The sequence below is a fragment of the Apis florea genome, unplaced genomic scaffold (assembly GCF_048593485.1).
Source record: "Apis florea isolate Af1SG1 unplaced genomic scaffold, ASM4859348v1 contig_3203_pilon, whole genome shotgun sequence".
NCBI classification, from domain to species: Eukaryota; Metazoa; Arthropoda; class Insecta; order Hymenoptera; family Apidae; genus Apis; species Apis florea.
In genome coordinates this window covers 7926814-7946786 of record NW_028256723.1, presented here as the reverse complement: position 1 = coordinate 7946786, position 19973 = coordinate 7926814, and the positions used below count along the sequence as shown (strand labels likewise).

The following is a 19973-nucleotide window of genomic DNA, read 5'->3' as shown; positions in this document are numbered from 1 at the left end:
GAAGAATAATTAAATTATTTTTATTTGTATCGAAAGTGAAAATAAGATTCTATTGAGTAAGAAGAAAATCAATTATGTAGGATTGATTGTATATGATGTGTAGGATGTATTAACAATTATAATGAATATTTAAATTTGCATTAATATTGAAAATGAAAAGAATTGATTATGAGAAATTTATTACAGCTTTTCATTGATAGAAAAATTTCAATCAGACGAATTTCCATTTTTCGAATAATTTTTCCTTGTTTCTTATCTGCTTTTCCTTATTCCTTATTTATATAATTCTTTTCCTTGTTCTCAATTTTATTTCAAAATGGCGAATGTCGATCAACATGTATTTTCGAAGCGCCCTCTACATACATACTTTTAAAAAACTTTCGAGCACAGTGGATATAATCTCAATCGAATGAAATTTCGAGGAAAATGTGAAAAGTGCCGATGATCGTGTACAGGCTGGAATAAAAAAAGTTTGAGAGCTTTGTTGCGAAACAAAGGATTCACTTGAGTGAGTGAAAACTCTTCACAAAGAAACGTATTACTCTTGGTGTATATATTCGAACTCGTTTTTTTCACAACGATACTTGTGATGTTTCTACTAAGGGAATGCTTTATTTATAATTTAACAATATGGGTCGAGATCTGAATAATAGTTGATTTTGTTCACACTATCAAAGCTAAAAATTGGTTAATGAACTTCAGAATTCTTTTTGTGACTTCTAATAACAAACAAAAGTTATTTTCTAATCTATATTTAAGAATTTTTAAATTTTCAAGATATTTAAAAATTGTTTTAGATTTTTAATTTTAGTTTTAAATATTGATAATTATTTATGAAAAGATCTTTATTGGTGATTTTTCAATATTGTTAATTGTTAAGATTATCTTTGATATATTAAAACTTTTTTTTCGAAACAATTTAAGTTAGATTAGTTTTGTTGTTACTGATAATTGATGGCTTCAACTCAATGCAAACTGTTAAACTAAGTTAAATGAATTCTTATTTAATTCTTATTTAATTTTGATTTGACAATTAAATTAAACTTAGAATTAACACATTGTCAATTGATGCGAAACAAAAATTTATTTAATTTCTGATTTCATAATTTATATTGGATTTGAATTAGATTATATTAATAATTTTTTCTTTATAAATAATAACTTAATCTAAACTATTTTTGATTTATAACTTTTTGATCATGCCAATTAAAATTTTCACAACACTCAATGTGGTAACCTTTAATAACATATTAAAATATTGAGAATTATCTTTTTATAAATATTTATCTTTTCAACTTTTATACATTTATTCAAAATTTCTTCTTTATTTCGACGAATATATATTCTTTTATTTTTAAAGCTCATGGACTTGTGTTGACATGATTCTTTGTTCATGAGATAAAGGTTTTAATATAAAAAAAAAAATATTCTTTCTCTCTCTCTCTCTCTCTCTCTATATATATAAAGTAGTGATCCACAAGATGGCGCGAAATCGATATATATTAGGGTATTGAATGCATGATGCAAGAGTCACCTGTTGCAATTCTTGGAAGCAGATACAATGTTGACACATGTATCTCGAGTAAACTAATTTCATTACGATTGTTGTTATATCGTGTTACTTCGCTTCCTAAGAAATAATTATCAACACAAGCCCAAGAATACAAATGTTCCATTGAAATTTCTTCGAATATTTCGTTGAAAATGGGATCTGCTAATATTGCTGCGTAATAACAATCATGGTAATGGTATTATCGATTAACCTTCGCTATGCTCGTGTACTGTATTTATTGCTAAACCAAAGCAATCGATAATTCTAACGGTATATGGAATTCTGATCGTAATATTTCCAGTGATTAATATTTCCCTATTTTTGAAACTATAATTCATATAATTTTTTATTCGAATATTCGTAAATTTTAAATTACTATATATTTTATGATTTATGTTGTTTTTCTTTAATATTATCTCATCTCATCTCATCTCATCTACTTCTTCAATCTTAATTATTCATTAAAATTGTATTTTCTGCATAAAAACGGCGGCTTATGAATGAATTAAAATTTTTTTTATTTTTCGACACGAAAAAAATGCCGCGATATACGACAAATCGATCGGTGACCTCAATTGAATTTGAAAAAGCTTTTATATATCCTGTCCAATTTCCTTAATAATCTTTTTATCGTTATCCCCTGTACGAGTAGTTTCAATTGCTTTCAATACCTTTGTATGGGCAGTTTTCATTAATGATAATCCTGTGGATTTCACGAACATATGTATTTATATTTCCTGCGTACTCTTTTACTCTTTTGTAGATGACATTTCGCCAACTTCTTTATTATTTATTATTTATAAATCTAATTTTCTTTTGATGCTTGAACATATTGTGTCTATTTCTTTTTCTATTTCCTAATTGTTTTTCTTAAATCTAGCCCTTTTCCACAACAGTAGAAAATAATAAATTAAATTTAACAAAGTAAAGAAAATTTATAGAGATAAATATTTCAGAATATAATTATTTATTAGTATTTAATATAATGCAATATATATGTAATTAGATTAGGTTATGTGAAATTTTCACAAATGTATTTTAATGAAAGTTACTTTCAAATAATTATTCTTAATTTAATATTAATTTCTGAAAAAAATATTCTGAAAAGTTTCATTTTCAAAAGTATATGTATTCTTACAGTTGAAAAAATAGATTTTCTAGCAAGAAAATTATTTTTCTTCTGTTTGTTATTTATATAGAATTAATGTCACATCATTAATAGAAAAAAATGTATTAATTATATTAAAATAAATAAATGTTAAAATTAACAATTAAATTAACCATTATAACTTTTTAAAAGATAAAAAATTATCATATCATTAATAAAATAAAGCATAAATATAATTCTGTGTTAAAACATAAGTGCTAATGATATTGCACAAATTATGATAATCATATATTTCAGTTTATTTTAATTTTTTTCATTGGTTATTTATTTTCCTGATATTTTTACATTTTTTATTCCGCCATATACATTATATATAACAATCTTAAATTAGATCAAAAATAATAATCGAAATGCAGTTCATTTATAACTTACCCCGGCAAAATAAAATCTATTTAAATAATCTAACTATACAGGAAAATGAAAATAAACATTTTCCAATGGCCAAGGATACGAATATATTTGAAAATAAAAAAAAAACATTTTTTTCTTTATTTATTATCACTAGATTGTTCTTTCTTTTAATCATATAACATTTTTATTTTACCCATTTATTTTGATTTTATTTTCCAAAAATATACAAACACTTTTGATCAACGTGCTCGAATATACATACATACATATATATATATAGATATATATATATATATATATATATATATATAATATAGAATATATATATATATATATACTATAAACACTAAGAAAAAAACAAAGAAAACAAAAATATGTGATGTAAAATATCCAAAAATAAACAAACGAAGAAATATGTCTATCGGTATCGATTTAATGTTAGGTTAGGTTATATGAAATTTTCGAGAGTTAATTTTCACAAGTGAATAATTTCTGTAAATGAAAGTTACTCTCTCTACTCTTACACTTTGAACGCAATATCTACTCGTGATAAAATATTCTTAAAAGTACAATTCTTTTACACCAGTAAATAAGTAATTTTCACCTTGAAAACTTTCGTATCACGCGAGTAACGTCGTAAAAGGAGGAATTGGCCAGTCGAGCCCCTTGCTGGTAGTTCGCCAGATTAACTCGAGCGTTGCCATCGACCAGACGCGTTTGCCTTACCAACTCTGACCCTATGTTATATTCGCCTCGATGACAACAAAGCGATATAACCTATATCTTTCTGCATATCGTTTTACACGATCGAGAAAACAACTAAAAGGTGGATCCTTTTTCTGCAATACTTTGCAATGCAATTTTAATCGGGAAGAATAAGTGTGTGAGAATTAGAAAGATGGAAGATGGAGAAAATTCACGGGTGAATTTTTTCTTGGCAAGATGCTCGGCTTTCGTGTGGAGTTATTCTTGGCACGATCGTCCATGACGGTGACGAGCATCGTCGATGAGGTGGTGGTCAGCAACAGAGGGAAGGTACGGAGTAGTTGGAGACGGTTATTCGGCAAAGGAACCGGGAAATCTCGCGACGTGCGTCGGTCAAAGGCCGATGATTATCGCCTACCGTCCGATTCATTTTGTCGCGGACATGTCGTATTGTCGGCTGAACTCGTCCGATTCGTTGACACGATCTCGCGGCATATCCAATCACGAATGATCGATTGCTCGATCCTTGCTTCGACCTTGTTGCTTCTTTCTCGTCGACTTTTCGTAAAGGTAGAAGAAAATCGAAAATCGGTATTTCGTACTGGAGAAAATTGTATCTAAGAATGTGATCGTTAATATGTTAGTTAATCTTTATTGCGTTTTACAAATTCTCACGATTGAATATTTGAATTTTCGTTTCTTTCTCTGTTAAAGTAGAGAGAAAATTGATTGGATCGTGTATCGTTTATCGAAAAATCGAATTATTTCCGATCTCTTTGGAAGATGTTAATTGCTTCAATTTCTGCAATAATAATTTTTATCGAAGAATCGAATAATTTTAAATATCTTTAGAAAATATTAATTACTTCTTATTGTGTGCTTTATAAGTTCTTACAACGATTAAATTTTCTATTTCTTTTTTTCTATTAAAATAAAAAAAAGTTTGATTGTGTTAATAATAATTTTGATCGTAAAAATTTAATCGGTTTAGGTAATTCTTCGCTCATTAATATATCGCTCGTTATTTTTCTTATAATCTGAACAAAAATCCATCGAATAATCGGATTATTAAACTAATTCGAATGTTCTTGCTCACTTTGCAATGTCGATAGATATGTTTATGTACAAACGAATATGAATTTTGCGTAAGATTAATAATTAAATGCGTTATTGATACGAATCAATTGGCGCTGAGATAACGCGATTATAGACTGACCACCTTACGTTTGGACGTTGGCCAACTGTCAATTACCCGTCACATAGATATTACCAATGGAAACGTATCTATTTATAAATCGTACATTTGCAACACGTTTTCATATTATATTTGGTTGTTTTTCGCGAACATCTCACGAATATTCTAGGAATTTCGTTTTGCATATTCTTGGCTAAATTTTAGCCTACGCACGCATAATTTTGAATAAAAATGACAAAATTCCATTTCGTGTTCGATTAAATTAAAAAAAATCCCGATTTTCGAGAAAATTTTAAATCTACGTTCACTTCGAATTCTACGCGTATTAGGTATGAACATTAGACTATAAATAATCGTTCTTCTCAGGTGTGCATCTTCATGAAAAATTTTTTAAATAGTAATAAATTGCTTGGAATTAAGTCCAAAACATTCGTATTCTTTTTTTTTTTTTTTTCTTGGATCACAAGTAAACACAATATTCTTTTTTATCCTATCTAACGAGAAAGTAAAATTATCTTCCTTCAAATAGATTCTCTTATTCAAGCTTTGGATTAGGAAGCAACGTCGGAACGAAATTACAATGATAATAATCCGGCCGTCGCAGTGGCGGTTAATCCTATTAACCAACAAATGGTAAGTCATGTGAAAAAGTCATCATCCATGAAAACGAACGCTTTAAAAGCTAAAAATAAAATCCGATATTTGTCATAGATCAACGAGAGCGTTTATCTTGAAAATATTGTCGGAGAAAACACACGGAGGGGGGGGGGGAGGTTCGTGAATCGTGAATTTTATTTGAGGGATTCGAAATATTCAAGGTTCATCGTGATACATTTCTCGGCCAACAGGTGAAGCGGTGATCGCCCAAGCAAGCAAACTCGTATTTCGATCCTCGATTTTTTAAAATCCAAATCCAAATCAGGATTAATTTATTCAAACGAGCGAAAATATATTTAAAATTTTCGTAAAATCGGTGTGATCGAAAATTTATTTGTTCTTCTTATGATATTCGTCGATCGTACAATGTATTTCCACCTCGATGAATTTTCCACTTTGCACAGTACTAGTTTTTCAGGCTTCTTATATTCCTCTATCGATCAGTTGGATATCCATTTTTACTCTTCTATCCTTGAAAAAATTTTTTTTCAGTACTTCATGGATGAAATTGCATCAGATGCACTTGATACGTTGATCGTTCCGTCTATGAGTTAGATTTCAGGTGTTTTGAAATTTCGTCGAATAATACTGTTAATCAAGATTAGTAGAAAGTGTGGGAGTAAGATATTTAAAATTTTCGATCTTTCGATCTAATAAAATTAAAGAAAAAAAAAAAAAGAGAAAGAAAAACTAAAGATACGTGAAGAAGAAATATAAATGTAAATTGATTAAAATTTTGAACTAGAGAAAAAAATTTGTTGGTGATTTAAATTACCAAGATAGATACTTTGATACACGATGAACGTTTGACAATGTAATCCAAGTAGTCGAATTTTCGAGGCGATGTCATCTCGTAAAAAATCGATAATAAGGGCAATAGTCCGGTCACGAGAAGTGACGATGGGAAATAATGCTGACCCTGCATTATTACTCGAATGCTAAAGGAGTCCGTGCCACGTTGACCAAGGTCACGACTGGCTGGTGGAGCGAGGACGATGATCCTGTTTACTCGAAACACCTCATCAAAGAATTCGAAGTGGAAAATCCACCCCTCGAGGATGAGCTCGCTTGGATCTTAAAAAAAGGTATTTCGATCTTCCGACATTTTTTAAAAATCTTACCTGATTCTAGAGAAAGAGTTTATAAATGTAGAGATCTTTATACAATATATATACAACACAATCGATTAATAACTGTTAAATTATGCTATCGATTGCAGTCTGAAACTGAAAATCGAGAAAGAAATTATCGACGATTTTCAAAAGTTTTATTCGAAACTTCTATAATCCGAGTTAACAAATACATTACAAAATTTATATTCAATTGAAATAGTAAAATTAAACTTATATATCTATAAAATGTTATTATTTTATAAAATAATCTATAAGTATAGTCGAAGAAAATTATAAGAGAAAAGAAAAAATATGGTCGTGTATCAAGAAACATCAAAGTACAAGATTTAACTCGCTAATTGGAATCGTCGACAAATTGTACCAACTATGGGGGAAGGAAGGGGATACAATGTCATTCCATTAAAGCGTAATGGGATCCCATGCAAATCATTTTAACGTCGAGGGTACCTTCGAATTGCGTCAATTTCCTGGCCGGAGAATCGACGTAATAACCGTGACACAGTTACCATTGAGACTTTTGTAGGTTATGTTGGAGAGCGAAAAACGAAAAACCGGAAAGTGAGACGCGTTCAGGTCGTCGAACCAACGTGATTCCATTTTAAGAACAAAGTGCAATTGAACATAACATTTCAGAGTCGTCGATTTATATTCTCACGTGTACGTTGTGTTAGGTTAACGATCCCTTGATCGAGTATAACTTACATATGTGTGTACGAATCAGTATCTTCTTCTTCTTACGTTGGCAATAGATAAGTAACGAGTCTGTATCAATACATAAAGGATGATTCAGAATTTAGAAAAATTTGTAGAAAAATTTGTATAATCGTAAGATGAAACGGAAATTAAAAAATTATTGAGAAGTATTAAAAATAAAATTACTCTCCATATGAATAATTTAAAACTTTATGTAAATTCAATTTTAATATTCATATTAATTTTATTTTAATAAAATATTTTTCAAATAATTATAAAAATATCAAACCATTTAAATAAAATTGTTGACTTCTTATAACTTAGAAAAAAGTCAGCTCGATTTAATTATTTGCATATAGATTCTCTTGCGCATAGATTCTAAGTTACCTATAATTATAACGCAAATTCATCTATAATTAAATTTAGCAATATACTCTCTTGCATATATCTAACCTAATTTACTACATTCAGTTAGATCAAAAATTAATCTAAAAATAAATCTTAAAGAGAGCAATACATATTTTATTTTAAAATTTATATTCTAATCTAATTCAGTTAGACGAAAAATTAAATCTGAAAATAAATCTAATAAAAAGCAATACATATCTTGTATTTTAAAATTTATATTCTAACCTAATTTACTACGTTCAGTTAGAAATTAATCTGAAATAAATAAATCTAAAAAGCAATACACATCTTATTTTAAAATTTATATTCAGTAATGTCAAAAATTATTCTTTCTAATATGAAAAATTATTCTATTAAATTAGAATTACACATTAAAATCGTAATAGTACTGACGTGTTTCTGAGCCGATTCACCATCTCTATCTCGATTAAGTGTGTTCGCAATATGCTTGTCGACGAACAAACGCTTAAGTGCACAAACTGTTCACTGGTCAGTAGTTTCATGATCTCTGAAAGCAGTGTACGAAAGTCAGTGTAGTGGACGTTTCTCTAATTTCTACGTGTCCACTTAGTTCAATACAGTTCACGAAATTCATTTGTTTTCTTTAGTGTGTTTATAACCTATATCAGTGTTTTAAATTTACTGTACATTCTCTCTAACAATCGCTACATTCATATGTCTCATGTAGAAAATTCGTTTGACAAAAGTTTAATTTATTTTTACTTGTAGGTTTATTGCAAAAGTTATTTTCTATATTAATATTTGTAGAATATTAATAGCTTTGTTAAAAAATAGTGAATTTGCTATAAATTTTCTTTAACGATTGATAGATTCATAATTAAAGTGTCAAAAAATTTGGCAAAGATTTTAATTGATTTTTGCATGTAAAGTTAATTATACATTACGATCATTAGCTTCGTTGATATTTTTTCAGCTTCTTTAATTTTTAATTCTCTATAGAATTTAGAACATTAGAATTGTATCAATTAAATTGATTGATTTCGAATTTATTGTATTTGTCATTATTAAAAATATACTATTGCTTTTGTCAAATTTTGGTTTTAATTTAAACTGAAAAATTATATTATTTTAATTCTAATATTTTTTATATAATATGTTGTAATGAATTTAGTGATAAGTATCTAGACTAATGATCTGACTCTAGCAATAAGAAATCATAAGCGATCAGGTTAGGTTTTTGTAATAGAAAATATTAATGAATGTTTTATGATTATTCATACATATGTTTATATATCTATTTTAAACTGAATGATTTAATAGAACAACTATGAAAATTCTTCATGATTCAAAGTTACGTGAAAATATAAAATTCCGAGGATTATGATTATGATAAATTCAATAATATTTAGATTATTTTTGATTTAGTCAATTTAATGATCATTTAATAAGACTAATTAATAATGAAAATTATATAACTTTGAATCTACTGATATAGATCGATTTTAATACTTCATATTTACGTAGATTAAAAACAGCCATTAGGTTAAGAACAACTGTCGTAAATATAAATGTATTTTTTTTCTAAGATTTAGATTAGATTTAAACCAAATTTCCATTAGATTAACAACTATCGTAAATATAAATGTATTTATTTTTCTAAGATTTAGATTAGATTTAAACCAAATTTCCATTTAATTAATTATTCTACGTAACATTTTTGTAACTTTCCAATAATTCGATTCGCCAGTGTCGCCACTTTAGCTTCTTTCCCTACCAGCGATACGGAAGTAAGATTAGGATATTGCATTTCCAGTCGATAATTGGATGACATTCGTACAGGAAAGGCAAAACCGAGAATTTCAGTATAACATTCCTTTTCAATATAGCAAAATCTAATGAGATTGACTTACGGTATTAAGAAAAATCGTAAGAATTGAATCGCAAGGTTGATTGTGAGAGTGGTTCGTTATGAAATAGCATATAGTATGAAGGAATATGGATGACTACATTCCTCAGATTTCACATAAAAATTACGTAAACCGCGTGTCACCGGTTTTTTTTTTTTTTTCCTTTTTTTTGCCGCTAGTGTCACGTTATGTAACTACAATAGGTTTTGATCAATTTTTGAACGATTCAATGGATTCATTCTTTTCCATTTATCGATCGAGTGGCCTTTATTCTTTATAGAATTAGAATATTGTTTTGTAACCGATGTGATATATATTTGTTTAATTACTTCTTAAAAAGAAATTATCTTAAATTAGAAAGAAATTATTTTCTGTTTTGTGATTTCTTAAAATCTATTTTTTATTCTTTAATAAATTTATAATATATATAATTGATAAATGTTAAAAAATAAATATAATTTTAAATATTTTATTAAAAATAATTTTTCATTATTTTAAAATTTTGAAACGAATTTTATTTATAGTAATAATTATTATTATTCAATTGGTAAAATTTATAGAATTATCGTTTGAAATTTTGTCTACAATCTGATCGTTTCGTGATATTTTAAAAAACAACCTTAAAAGTTTTATCATGAAATAATGATTAATTTTTCTTGTTAAATATGACTCATTTACACGTAATTTGAATTCTCCGTTCTTCGCTTAACATTGTGTTATTAATAAGCATATTATTACTTGATATTTTTCATATATGTAAATTAGAGATTTAAAACAAGATATTACCTATATATATATATATATATAATTTTTTATACCGGTGAATCAATCAACTATTTTAATTGCTTATAATTATGTAATGTGTACACCAATATCTATATATTAGATTTTATATTTTTTTAACAGTTAAAAAACAGTTAAAATTGTTAAAATTGTATTCTTAAAATATAAGAAAATAAATATAAAATATAACTTTAGTATTCTGAACAGGCTCTCAATGAATTCTCAGACTTCATCTTCCTGAAAATTATTTGAATTCTTAAGCGTAATATAAGTGTCTTGCGTTGGATGTTTGATTCTACTTATTACTTCAATAATTAACGATGATGAGATGAAAGGATAAAATATCTTAAATGATGAGCTCCAATTTGTATTTCTCTTCATATTGTATCATTATCCACAATTTAACAATATAATATGTAATACTTGAAAAAATTATATAAAATATATTTAAAACAAGGTTAAAAAGATTATTAGATTAATTAGATTCTATATTAGATAATTTATTAGAAATAATTGATGAATAACCTAATAAAAGAATCATACAATCTTAAAAAAAATTTCTTTAATTTATATCGGTTTTATAAGGAAAATCATATTAAATATGACAATACTATGACAAAAAAACAATTATGCACTAGAAATTTGATTTAATTGATATATAATTTTAATTTAAAGTTATTTTATATACTTGCATGTTTATCTTCACAAGATAAAGAAATTATTATGCTCGAGAAAAATTCTTAGATAAAATTCTTAAAGAATAGATGCAATTCGAATTTAATTAGAATTTTTCTCGATTTATCTGGTACAGATCCATTTTAACTCATTGCTGTAACTGAATAACACTTCATTCTGTTGACATAGATGCTGCAGTTATTTTCAGTTTCGTTATTTTTTTTTTTTTTATATATCTCACCATATTTTTTATCCTTTTTTTTCCTTTTCTGTTGTTCTCTTTTATCTAGTATACTTGCGTTCGCGAGAGTTTTACTTTTTTCATTCTTTTCTTTTTTTCCCCTTTTTTTTCTCTCGTATCTATTTCGTTTGTTATTTATCTATTTGTTCTCCAAAAAATTATTATTTGCTCTTTGAAGATGAATGAAACGATGTGAAAGAAAGTGTTTTACATTTTATTCGTGATATTAAAACATAATGTTCAATATACGTTTTATTGATTTGTGTACATTTTACGTACGACGCAATTTTCTTTGATTTTCCAATTTTCTTATTTTATATTTTTTATCTTACATTTCTTCTATTATCCTTATATATTTTTATAAATTTCATTTTAACAATGCATTTTCATTAAAATATTTATTATAGTATTTGAAGATAGCGCTGTGCTGAATTTTATCACCATAACCTATCATAATGTAATCAAAAACGCGGTTAACAGGTAGACTGTCAATTGTTTCATCAAAATTAAAGTATTTTTAAAAATGACAAGTGTCAATTTATTGTTATATAGATTAAGAATAATAGTAAATAATTTCCTATAATAAAAACTTGAAAGTGATTTGAAAAATATTAATTGTAACAACATTGTGACATCGTATAAAAAAAGATGCTTCGTCGCAACCAGAAAGCATTACTCTACTGTCAACTGTTTGGACTTTCAGAGGAGGACGAATCACAGATTTTCGTGAAGTTCTTTAAATTTCACAAATGTTATGACCTAATACCGACCAGTGCCAAATTGGTCGTTTTCGATACGCATCTCCTCGTTAAAAAGGCCTTCTTTGCTCTTGTTTATAATGGTAAGTTAAAATTTAATTAAAAATATTCAATTATAATATATTTTAATGCTATTATTTTATTTCATTGACAATCAATTTCAATAATAAAAAAAAAAAAATTATGTTTGATTTTATTTCCAGGTGTGAGAGCTGCACCATTATGGGACAGTGCAAGACAAGAGTTTGTTGGAATGCTAACAATAACAGATTTTATAAAAATCTTGCAGATGTACTATACTAGTCCATCTGTAACAATGGATGAATTAGAAGAACATGAATTAGATACATGGAGAAGTAAATATTCTTCTTTGATAAAATTTTCTTTGATAAATTTTAGATTTAATAAGTATCAGAATAATATAATTGGTCAATTTTAATATTTTAGAAGTGTTAAAAGATCAAGTTCATCCATTAGTGAGCATTGGTCCAGATGCATCTTTGTATGAAGCTATTAAAACTCTAATTCAAAATAGAATTCATCGTTTACCTGTGATAGATCCAGATACTGGAAATGTTCTCTATATCTTGACACACAAACGAATTCTTAGGTTCCTCTTCCTTTATGTAAGTATGAAATAATAATAAGAAAAACACTATATATAATGCATTAATATATTAATATATTATATTATTATTATAATAGATACATGAGTTACCAAAACCATCTTTCACAAATAAAACATTGAGGGAATTGAGGATAGGTACATTTGAAAATATAGAAACAGCAACAGAAGAAACTAGCATAATTTTAGCATTAAAGAAATTTGTTGAAAGGAGAGTTTCTGCATTACCAATTATTGATACTGAAGGAAAATTGGTTAATATATATTCAAAATTTGATGTTATTGTAAGTGAATTTTATAAATTTTAATTAGTACATTTTGATTCTTAATGAAATCATTTACAATATTTTAAATTTATATTTTTATAGAATTTAGCTGCAGAAAAAACATATAACAATTTAGATGTTTCATTGAGAGAAGCAAATGAGCACCGCAATGAATGGTTTGAAGGAGTTCAAAGTTGTAAATTAGATGAAACCCTGTTTACTATTATGGAGAGAATTGTTAGAGCAGAGGTATAGTTTTTATTTTTTGTAAAAAAAGAGTGTATATAAATATATATATAAACTTTTTATAAGTTATTTTTTTTAATAATATATTTTTTATTTGTTATTTTTTATAATAATTTGATGTAAATATAATTATATGTAAATATATACTGTCATGCTATTATATACACTTATGTATATTAACAAATAAGTAAAATATATAAAAATGTTGTAGGTTCATAGGTTAGTAGTGGTTGATGATGATGATAAAGTGATCGGTATAATTTCTCTATCTGACTTACTCTTCTACCTCGTTCTTAGGCCTTGTGGTAAGAATATATTTTAACTTATACATTTTTAAAAATAAAAATACATAAGATATATAATAATAATAAATGAATGTCATATTTAGGTGAAGATGGCAGTAGCAATAAAGATAGTTCTATATCGTTAAGAGCACAGGATTCTATGTCAAAAGCTCCAAGTTCTGTGCAATCAGAGGCTTCAATTCCTGATGGTGAAACAGAAGCTGAACAAGATACAGCTGAAGTGAACCAATCTGAAGAAGCACCTGCAACACCTAGTCCACCGCTGAGTCCTGTAGCATCAGATATTTCTGAACCTCAGTCATCTTTAGTAAATCAATCTCAAGAATCAGCATGGCGAGAAGTAACCGTATCGGGAGGAGATTGAGGCAATGTAATCTTAATATGCTATCAAGCATGATATAATGTGAATCGACTTACTTTAAAATTGAACTTTATAGAGTAATAAGCAATGTTCGACTAAGTTTATTTTTCGTTTGTTCTTAATGCTTGTGTGTTCAAAGCTTAAGAACTTACGCAAAATGCGAAATGTTGTTTTTTGCTCGTTAAATCAATTTACGTCACAAAATTAATTGTTATTTGAAATAATGAAATCGCATTGAATGTGAGAATAACGAAATGAATTTTACTGGACGCGACAAACGATAATGCGATGCTCCATATATATAATAATTGATAAGCTTAATTTTTTATGGTACAAATGCTACTCAGCATAGACGTTCGAGCTTTTTGCCAGGAACGATTGCTACGCCATTATTTACTCAGGGTATAATATTCTATACACCCTTTCTTCAATCGTATACTGGGAATGTTTCAATAGAACTTTTAAAATAGTGGTTTCTTGCATCCTTTAGATTTATAATATTGCTATGCTCCTTATACTGAAATCTTTGTATTTTATTTCAGATCAAAAATTATGAAATAATTTACTTTATTTACATCAAATAGTGTAGAAAAATGTCCGGACGACATGATAAAGTAGCCCTATATCAAAGAGTGCTCCATAATTCATAAATATGGACCTCGTTTTTACAGAGGCCTTCCACGCTTTTCCTGACAGGAACGAAATACTATAGTGTTAAGCAAATATCTAAATATGTATATCCTGTATGCTTATCTATAAAAAAAAGTAGCTTCTTGTCCGTGAATTATCACGTTAGATGTCTGAATACTAGAAACTGATGTGCATAATAAACGATTTTGTTTTAAACAATTGCACAGCATGTGATATTTTACAAAAAAATAAAAAAAAAGGAAAAAACATGGTGCTTTTGATTTTGCATTAACAGCTGACTCTGATATAGCAAACAAATGGAAGTAGTATGCATACAATGAATAACAATAAAATATGTATAATAGAAAAAAATATTCGAAATTAATTATTGTATTATTAACTGTAACTTCTATATCAGCTTCATGAAATATTTCAGTACAGGAAAGCAATACTTATATAAAATCAAATTACTATCTATTGTTGAATTTATAGATTATTATTTCATGTATCTTTTTTAAAAAGTAATGTTTACAAGACAAAAGTACACTATTAAGTATTAAAGGGCCTATAAAAATGAATGATAACAATTCTACACTTAATATGCGCTGCCATTATTATACTGATTGTTTTAATTAATATTTTACGTATATAACAATATTTGCAGCACATTCTTCAAGTTTCGTACTTTCAAAATGATAATTAATAATTAGGAACACATCAAATTGATTTTAGATTTGTGTGTACATATAATTTTATTTAGTAGTATTTCTTTTAAATATTCCTATGTTTGTATTTGTTTTACAAGAAATTTTTATAAATAAATTATTCATAAATTTTCATTTAAGAAAGAAAATGGAAATATAAGAAAACATTAAAATTTTTATATAATTTTTGACTAAATTCTCTATATTATTATTGACGAAAATATAATTGATATCATGAAAAATATAGTGGATGAAAAGTTTTGTAATTACATTTTATATTATTGCTAATTTTCATATGTAGTCAAATTATAATTAATTAAAAGAAATTATTTTAAAAAATGAAAAAATCAATTCTCATAAATATTTATAAAACTAATGATATCACATATAGATTATAAACAAGCACCAACGTTGAATTATATTTAAAAATTATGTAAAATATGATTTTCATTGATTTTCACATTATATATGATTGAATAAGAAATTATAAAATGAATGGCAGAAAGCATTCCTGTACAAACGATTTATTAGGCTGAAAACTGTTTCATTTTGAAACAGATTTCATTCTACGCTTATTACACGAAAAAAAGAGATGGAATTATAAATTATACAGATCTTGGAATGTTACATCTATGCGAAAATTTGTATATATAAATGGCCTCTGTGTCAGGGAATATATTTTCCTTTTTGGCACAAAGTTCCATTTTGTTTATAGAAATATGGATGAATGTCACTTATTTGAATCTTGAAGAGGACAGTGCCTGTAATTTAGTAAAGTTATTCCTAGATTACATTTATGGGGATAAGAATAAATATTCCATTTCAAACGAGAACGGAGTCAGGATAAAGAAAATTTACGTTAGTATTAATTAACAAGAGGCGTAGTGGACAATGATTTTTGTACAGCTGAAAGGATTATAGCCGAATAAGATTTAGTGTGCTGTAGCTGCGAATATATTGTTTCCTTTTAGTACAAAATACGTTTCAACTTTACAAGTTGTCACGTTCACTTTTTCTAGTTTTTAGACGTAAAAAGATCTACAGTAGCCTATGTTGCAGCGCAACCGATTTCAATATTATTATTGCAAACAAAGGCACAAGTTAATATAATGTTAACAAAAAATAAACGTTATTAGTGATTAAAAACCATTGAAGTCGGTGTACGCTGCATTCGTGAACCAAAACAATATATAGACAAGGTATTAAGAATAAATTGTACAATAAAGAATTAATCGAATAATTAGGCAGTACACTTAGTCGCGTCTCAGTACTGTATATCCAGGGCAAAAGCTATTAGCGTATTATTCATGTCCCTTGTACATGTAAGGTACAAATGAAAAAAAAGAAACGAATTGCTGAGTGACAAAATACATCGTAAATGAAACATTTTACTTCAGTATTTGTAATGATTTCTATACCTTATTCCCTTAAATATTGTGAGGTTTTAAATTTCTTATTTAACATAAATAACATTTTTTATCATTTATACAAACAGACTTACATATAAAAATATGACAATTTTCTTTGTTTTTATGAGATCTAAATATAAAATGATTATTCACATGAAATATTGATAATTAATTAATTAATAATTAATAAATAATTAATTAATAATTATCAATGTTTTATTTATAATATTATGTTGATTTTAATGTTTTTATCTTCTTTATTTTGGACAATTTTTTTGCCTTTTCTTTTCTCTTTAGTTCAGATTTACGAGAAATCTATATATTGAAAAATAAAAGAAAAATAATTTATTTTCGTTAATTCGTGTCTTTAATAAATAAAAAAAAATAAACAAATACACATACTTACAATTGCATTATCTGATAAATCTTTTTTATTAATCTTTTTTTGTTTTTTTTCAATTAATTTTTTATCTTCTGTGTTACTAATTACTTGCATTTTTTCAAATAACATATCATATTCTGAATCTGAACATTCTAAATTGGTTTGTATATTTTCTTGTTTTTTTACTTCAAAATTCTTAATATTTTTATTATACTTGTGTGTACTTTGTTCATTAATTTCGTTATTCTTTGAAAATGAAAATTCTGAACGTAATACCATACATGATATTTTTGATGTTAAATATATCTGCAATAAAAAATAAAATTATATAATGAATTACATTTTAATATATTATTCTTTTGATATTAAATTAAATTATACCTTTTTTAATAATTGTTTTGTATTAATATGGTGTATTCGTAAATATCTATCTAAACTAACACTAATAATATAAGGTTCAACTGTACTACAAGCTATTCCAGTTACACCTCCAACAAATCCTTTATATGTATTTAATACTTTAGCTGGTTTTCTTAGATCCACAAGATTCATTTTACCTTTACCAGTACCTACTATAATTTGTCTGCAATTAAATGAAAACATTTTATATTTATATTAAAAGAAAAATTATTATATTTTTTACATGCATTTCATATATACTTCTGTTGTGGTACTACACTTAAAGTTGTTAATATTTCATCTTTCATTTCTATATTTATAATTGGTCTTCTTTGCACTTTTGGATCATATAAACGTACCTTAAAAAATTTTTTTTATATACAATATATATATATATTTAACTAATTGCATAATGTGTATTAATCAGGATCTTACATGTCCATATCTACCAACAGTAACAATTTCGTCTGTATAAGGAAGAAAATCTATATCAGAAATCCAAATAGGAACTCTTAATTGTAACCAATCAAGAGCTACATTTTTTTCTAGAAATATTCGAGTTTGTCTTTCTATATCAAATAATTTTAATTCATGTTCTTGACCTCCAGTTGCTATTACATGTTTATTTATTTTTGAATGACGCATTTTATCTAAATTTTCACCAGCTCTTATTATAAATCCATCTTCTTCTTTAAATCTCCATAATTTTACTTCTCCTGATTTAACAGCAGTTAAAATTGCTCTGTGGATAAAATATTATATTAAAATTGAATGATATATTATTTCAGAAACATTTATTTGAAATATTACTCACTCATCATATCGAGATATGCCAGTTATTTTTCCTGTTCCAATATTGCAAAAAAAAGAACATGTAAATGTTGAACACTCCGAGTCATAAACTTTTACACTACAAAAAAAAATTATAATGTTTTTAAATATACATAATTGATAAATTATTTATCATATATAACCTTCTAATATCTTTTACTCCACAACCAATTAAAATTTCTCTTTCATCATCATCACCCCAAGACATTGATGTAACTTCATCATTATCTGTTATGGAAATTAAATTTTGTATATTTTCTATTAAATATTCTTCTTTTTCTATTTTTACACCTATCAACAAAGTTCATAATTAAATGATTATTATTAAATTATCAAAAATATAACAAAAAAAATATTTTATGATTAATTGTTATATAGTACTTTACTAAACTAACCTAACTAAAAAAACAATATTAATATAATATTAATAATAATACTTTACCTTTGAAAATTCCAGATTTACCACCAACATAAACATTAAAATTATCTTTTACACTCATTTTGAAAAAAATAAATTACAAACAATAAGAATTTATATTTATATATACATTAAAAGTTAACTACGTGACGAAACTACTATAGACTATAGACAAGTGCAAAATAGCCAATACAATACAACTAATACATATTTAAAATGCAATTTCTATTAGAGATAAGATACAGTCAGAATTTTCGGTATTTTTATGATTTGAAAGATTTAAGTATAAAAATTATATTCAATTCCTTTCTAAAAGTTGATAAAGTGAATAGACTTTAAAAATAATTATATATATATATATATATATATATCTTTTCATAAATATTCCTATGCACTATATGTTTCATATAACTATTCATAAATTTTTTAACTACTGAATACGATAAACTCATGTATAAGTTGAATTAAAAATTAAGCAATAATTTTAATGCTAGTATTTTTTATTATAAAATAATAATGAAAATAATATCTATTTATGAGACTTTTTTTTAATAAAAATGTATTTAAATATAATATTATTAAATCTAAATTTATTTGAGTTTTAATATATATTTATATTAATTATAAATATTAATATTTATACAAATAACAAAAGACGATTTCATGAAAATTTGATAAAAATTAAGGAAATTTTATTTTAAAAATATAAGAAAGTTTACAAGTTTTCTTTATTTTTATTTATTTATTCTTTTTTTTTAATTAATTTTTAATTATTAATCAATATCAGAATTATGACGTTTTGCAGAGTAAATATAAACAAGGAAATAAATAATAAAAGAATAATAATGGAAAAAAGATAGAATAAAAATTAAGAAATCTTTAGAGTGCCGCGAATAAAATTCACAAAGAAAATAATAAGAGAAAGATACAAATAGAATAAGAATTAACAACAAGAATAAAAATATTAATAAAATTTTCTAATAATATTTTTAGAAAAATTATCATTTATTAAATTTTAAATGTAAATTTAAAATTGTTTTTTTAATATTCAAGAGATGGCGCTAATTATCAATTCCTACCTTATCTTTATTCTTTTCATTGCTATTTGTTTTTCTTGTCTATATGTATTTCATTTGCAACACTCTAGAGATGGCGCTAACTTCCTAATTTTTACCTTATTTCTTATTTTTGTTCTTGTATTATTTTTTCT

At 25.9% G+C, this 19973-nt stretch overlaps 2 protein-coding genes and 1 long non-coding RNA gene across 3 annotated transcripts in view; 2 read left to right on the top strand and 1 right to left on the bottom strand.

Moving 5' to 3' along the window:
* SNF4Agamma (SNF4/AMP-activated protein kinase gamma subunit) overlaps positions 1–16715 on the top strand; it is a 97729-nt gene extending 81014 nt beyond the window's left edge. The window contains exons 11-17 of the mRNA XM_086910943.1: positions 12133–12270; positions 12391–12543; positions 12635–12813; positions 12893–13096; positions 13181–13327; positions 13536–13629; positions 13713–16715. Coding sequence (XP_086767069.1) covers positions 12133–12270; positions 12391–12543; positions 12635–12813; positions 12893–13096; positions 13181–13327; positions 13536–13629; positions 13713–13993 — 1196 coding nt within the window. The 3' untranslated portion in view covers positions 13994–16715. The remainder of the gene's footprint in view (positions 1–12132; positions 12271–12390; positions 12544–12634; positions 12814–12892; positions 13097–13180; positions 13328–13535; positions 13630–13712) is intronic.
* On the top strand, positions 3753–7718 carry LOC147657242 (uncharacterized). Its single transcript, XR_015292862.1, has 3 exons — positions 3753–4415; positions 5501–6713; positions 6848–7718. It is a non-coding gene; the product is annotated as an uncharacterized LOC147657242 (long non-coding RNA).
* Positions 16716–16791: 76 nt separating the features above from the next.
* Positions 16792–19195, bottom strand: l(2)k09848 (WD repeat domain 74 lethal (2) k09848). The gene is made up of 8 exons (XM_003692443.4): positions 18788–19195; positions 18489–18636; positions 18329–18424; positions 17950–18256; positions 17776–17873; positions 17497–17698; positions 17140–17421; positions 16792–17048 (listed from the first exon to the last, which is right to left on the bottom strand). The coding sequence occupies exons 1-8, from the start codon at positions 18843–18845 to the stop codon at positions 16962–16964; spliced, it is 1278 nt and encodes a 425-aa protein (XP_003692491.3). The 5' UTR covers positions 18846–19195; the 3' UTR covers positions 16792–16961.
* Positions 19196–19973: the final 778 nt, after the last annotated feature.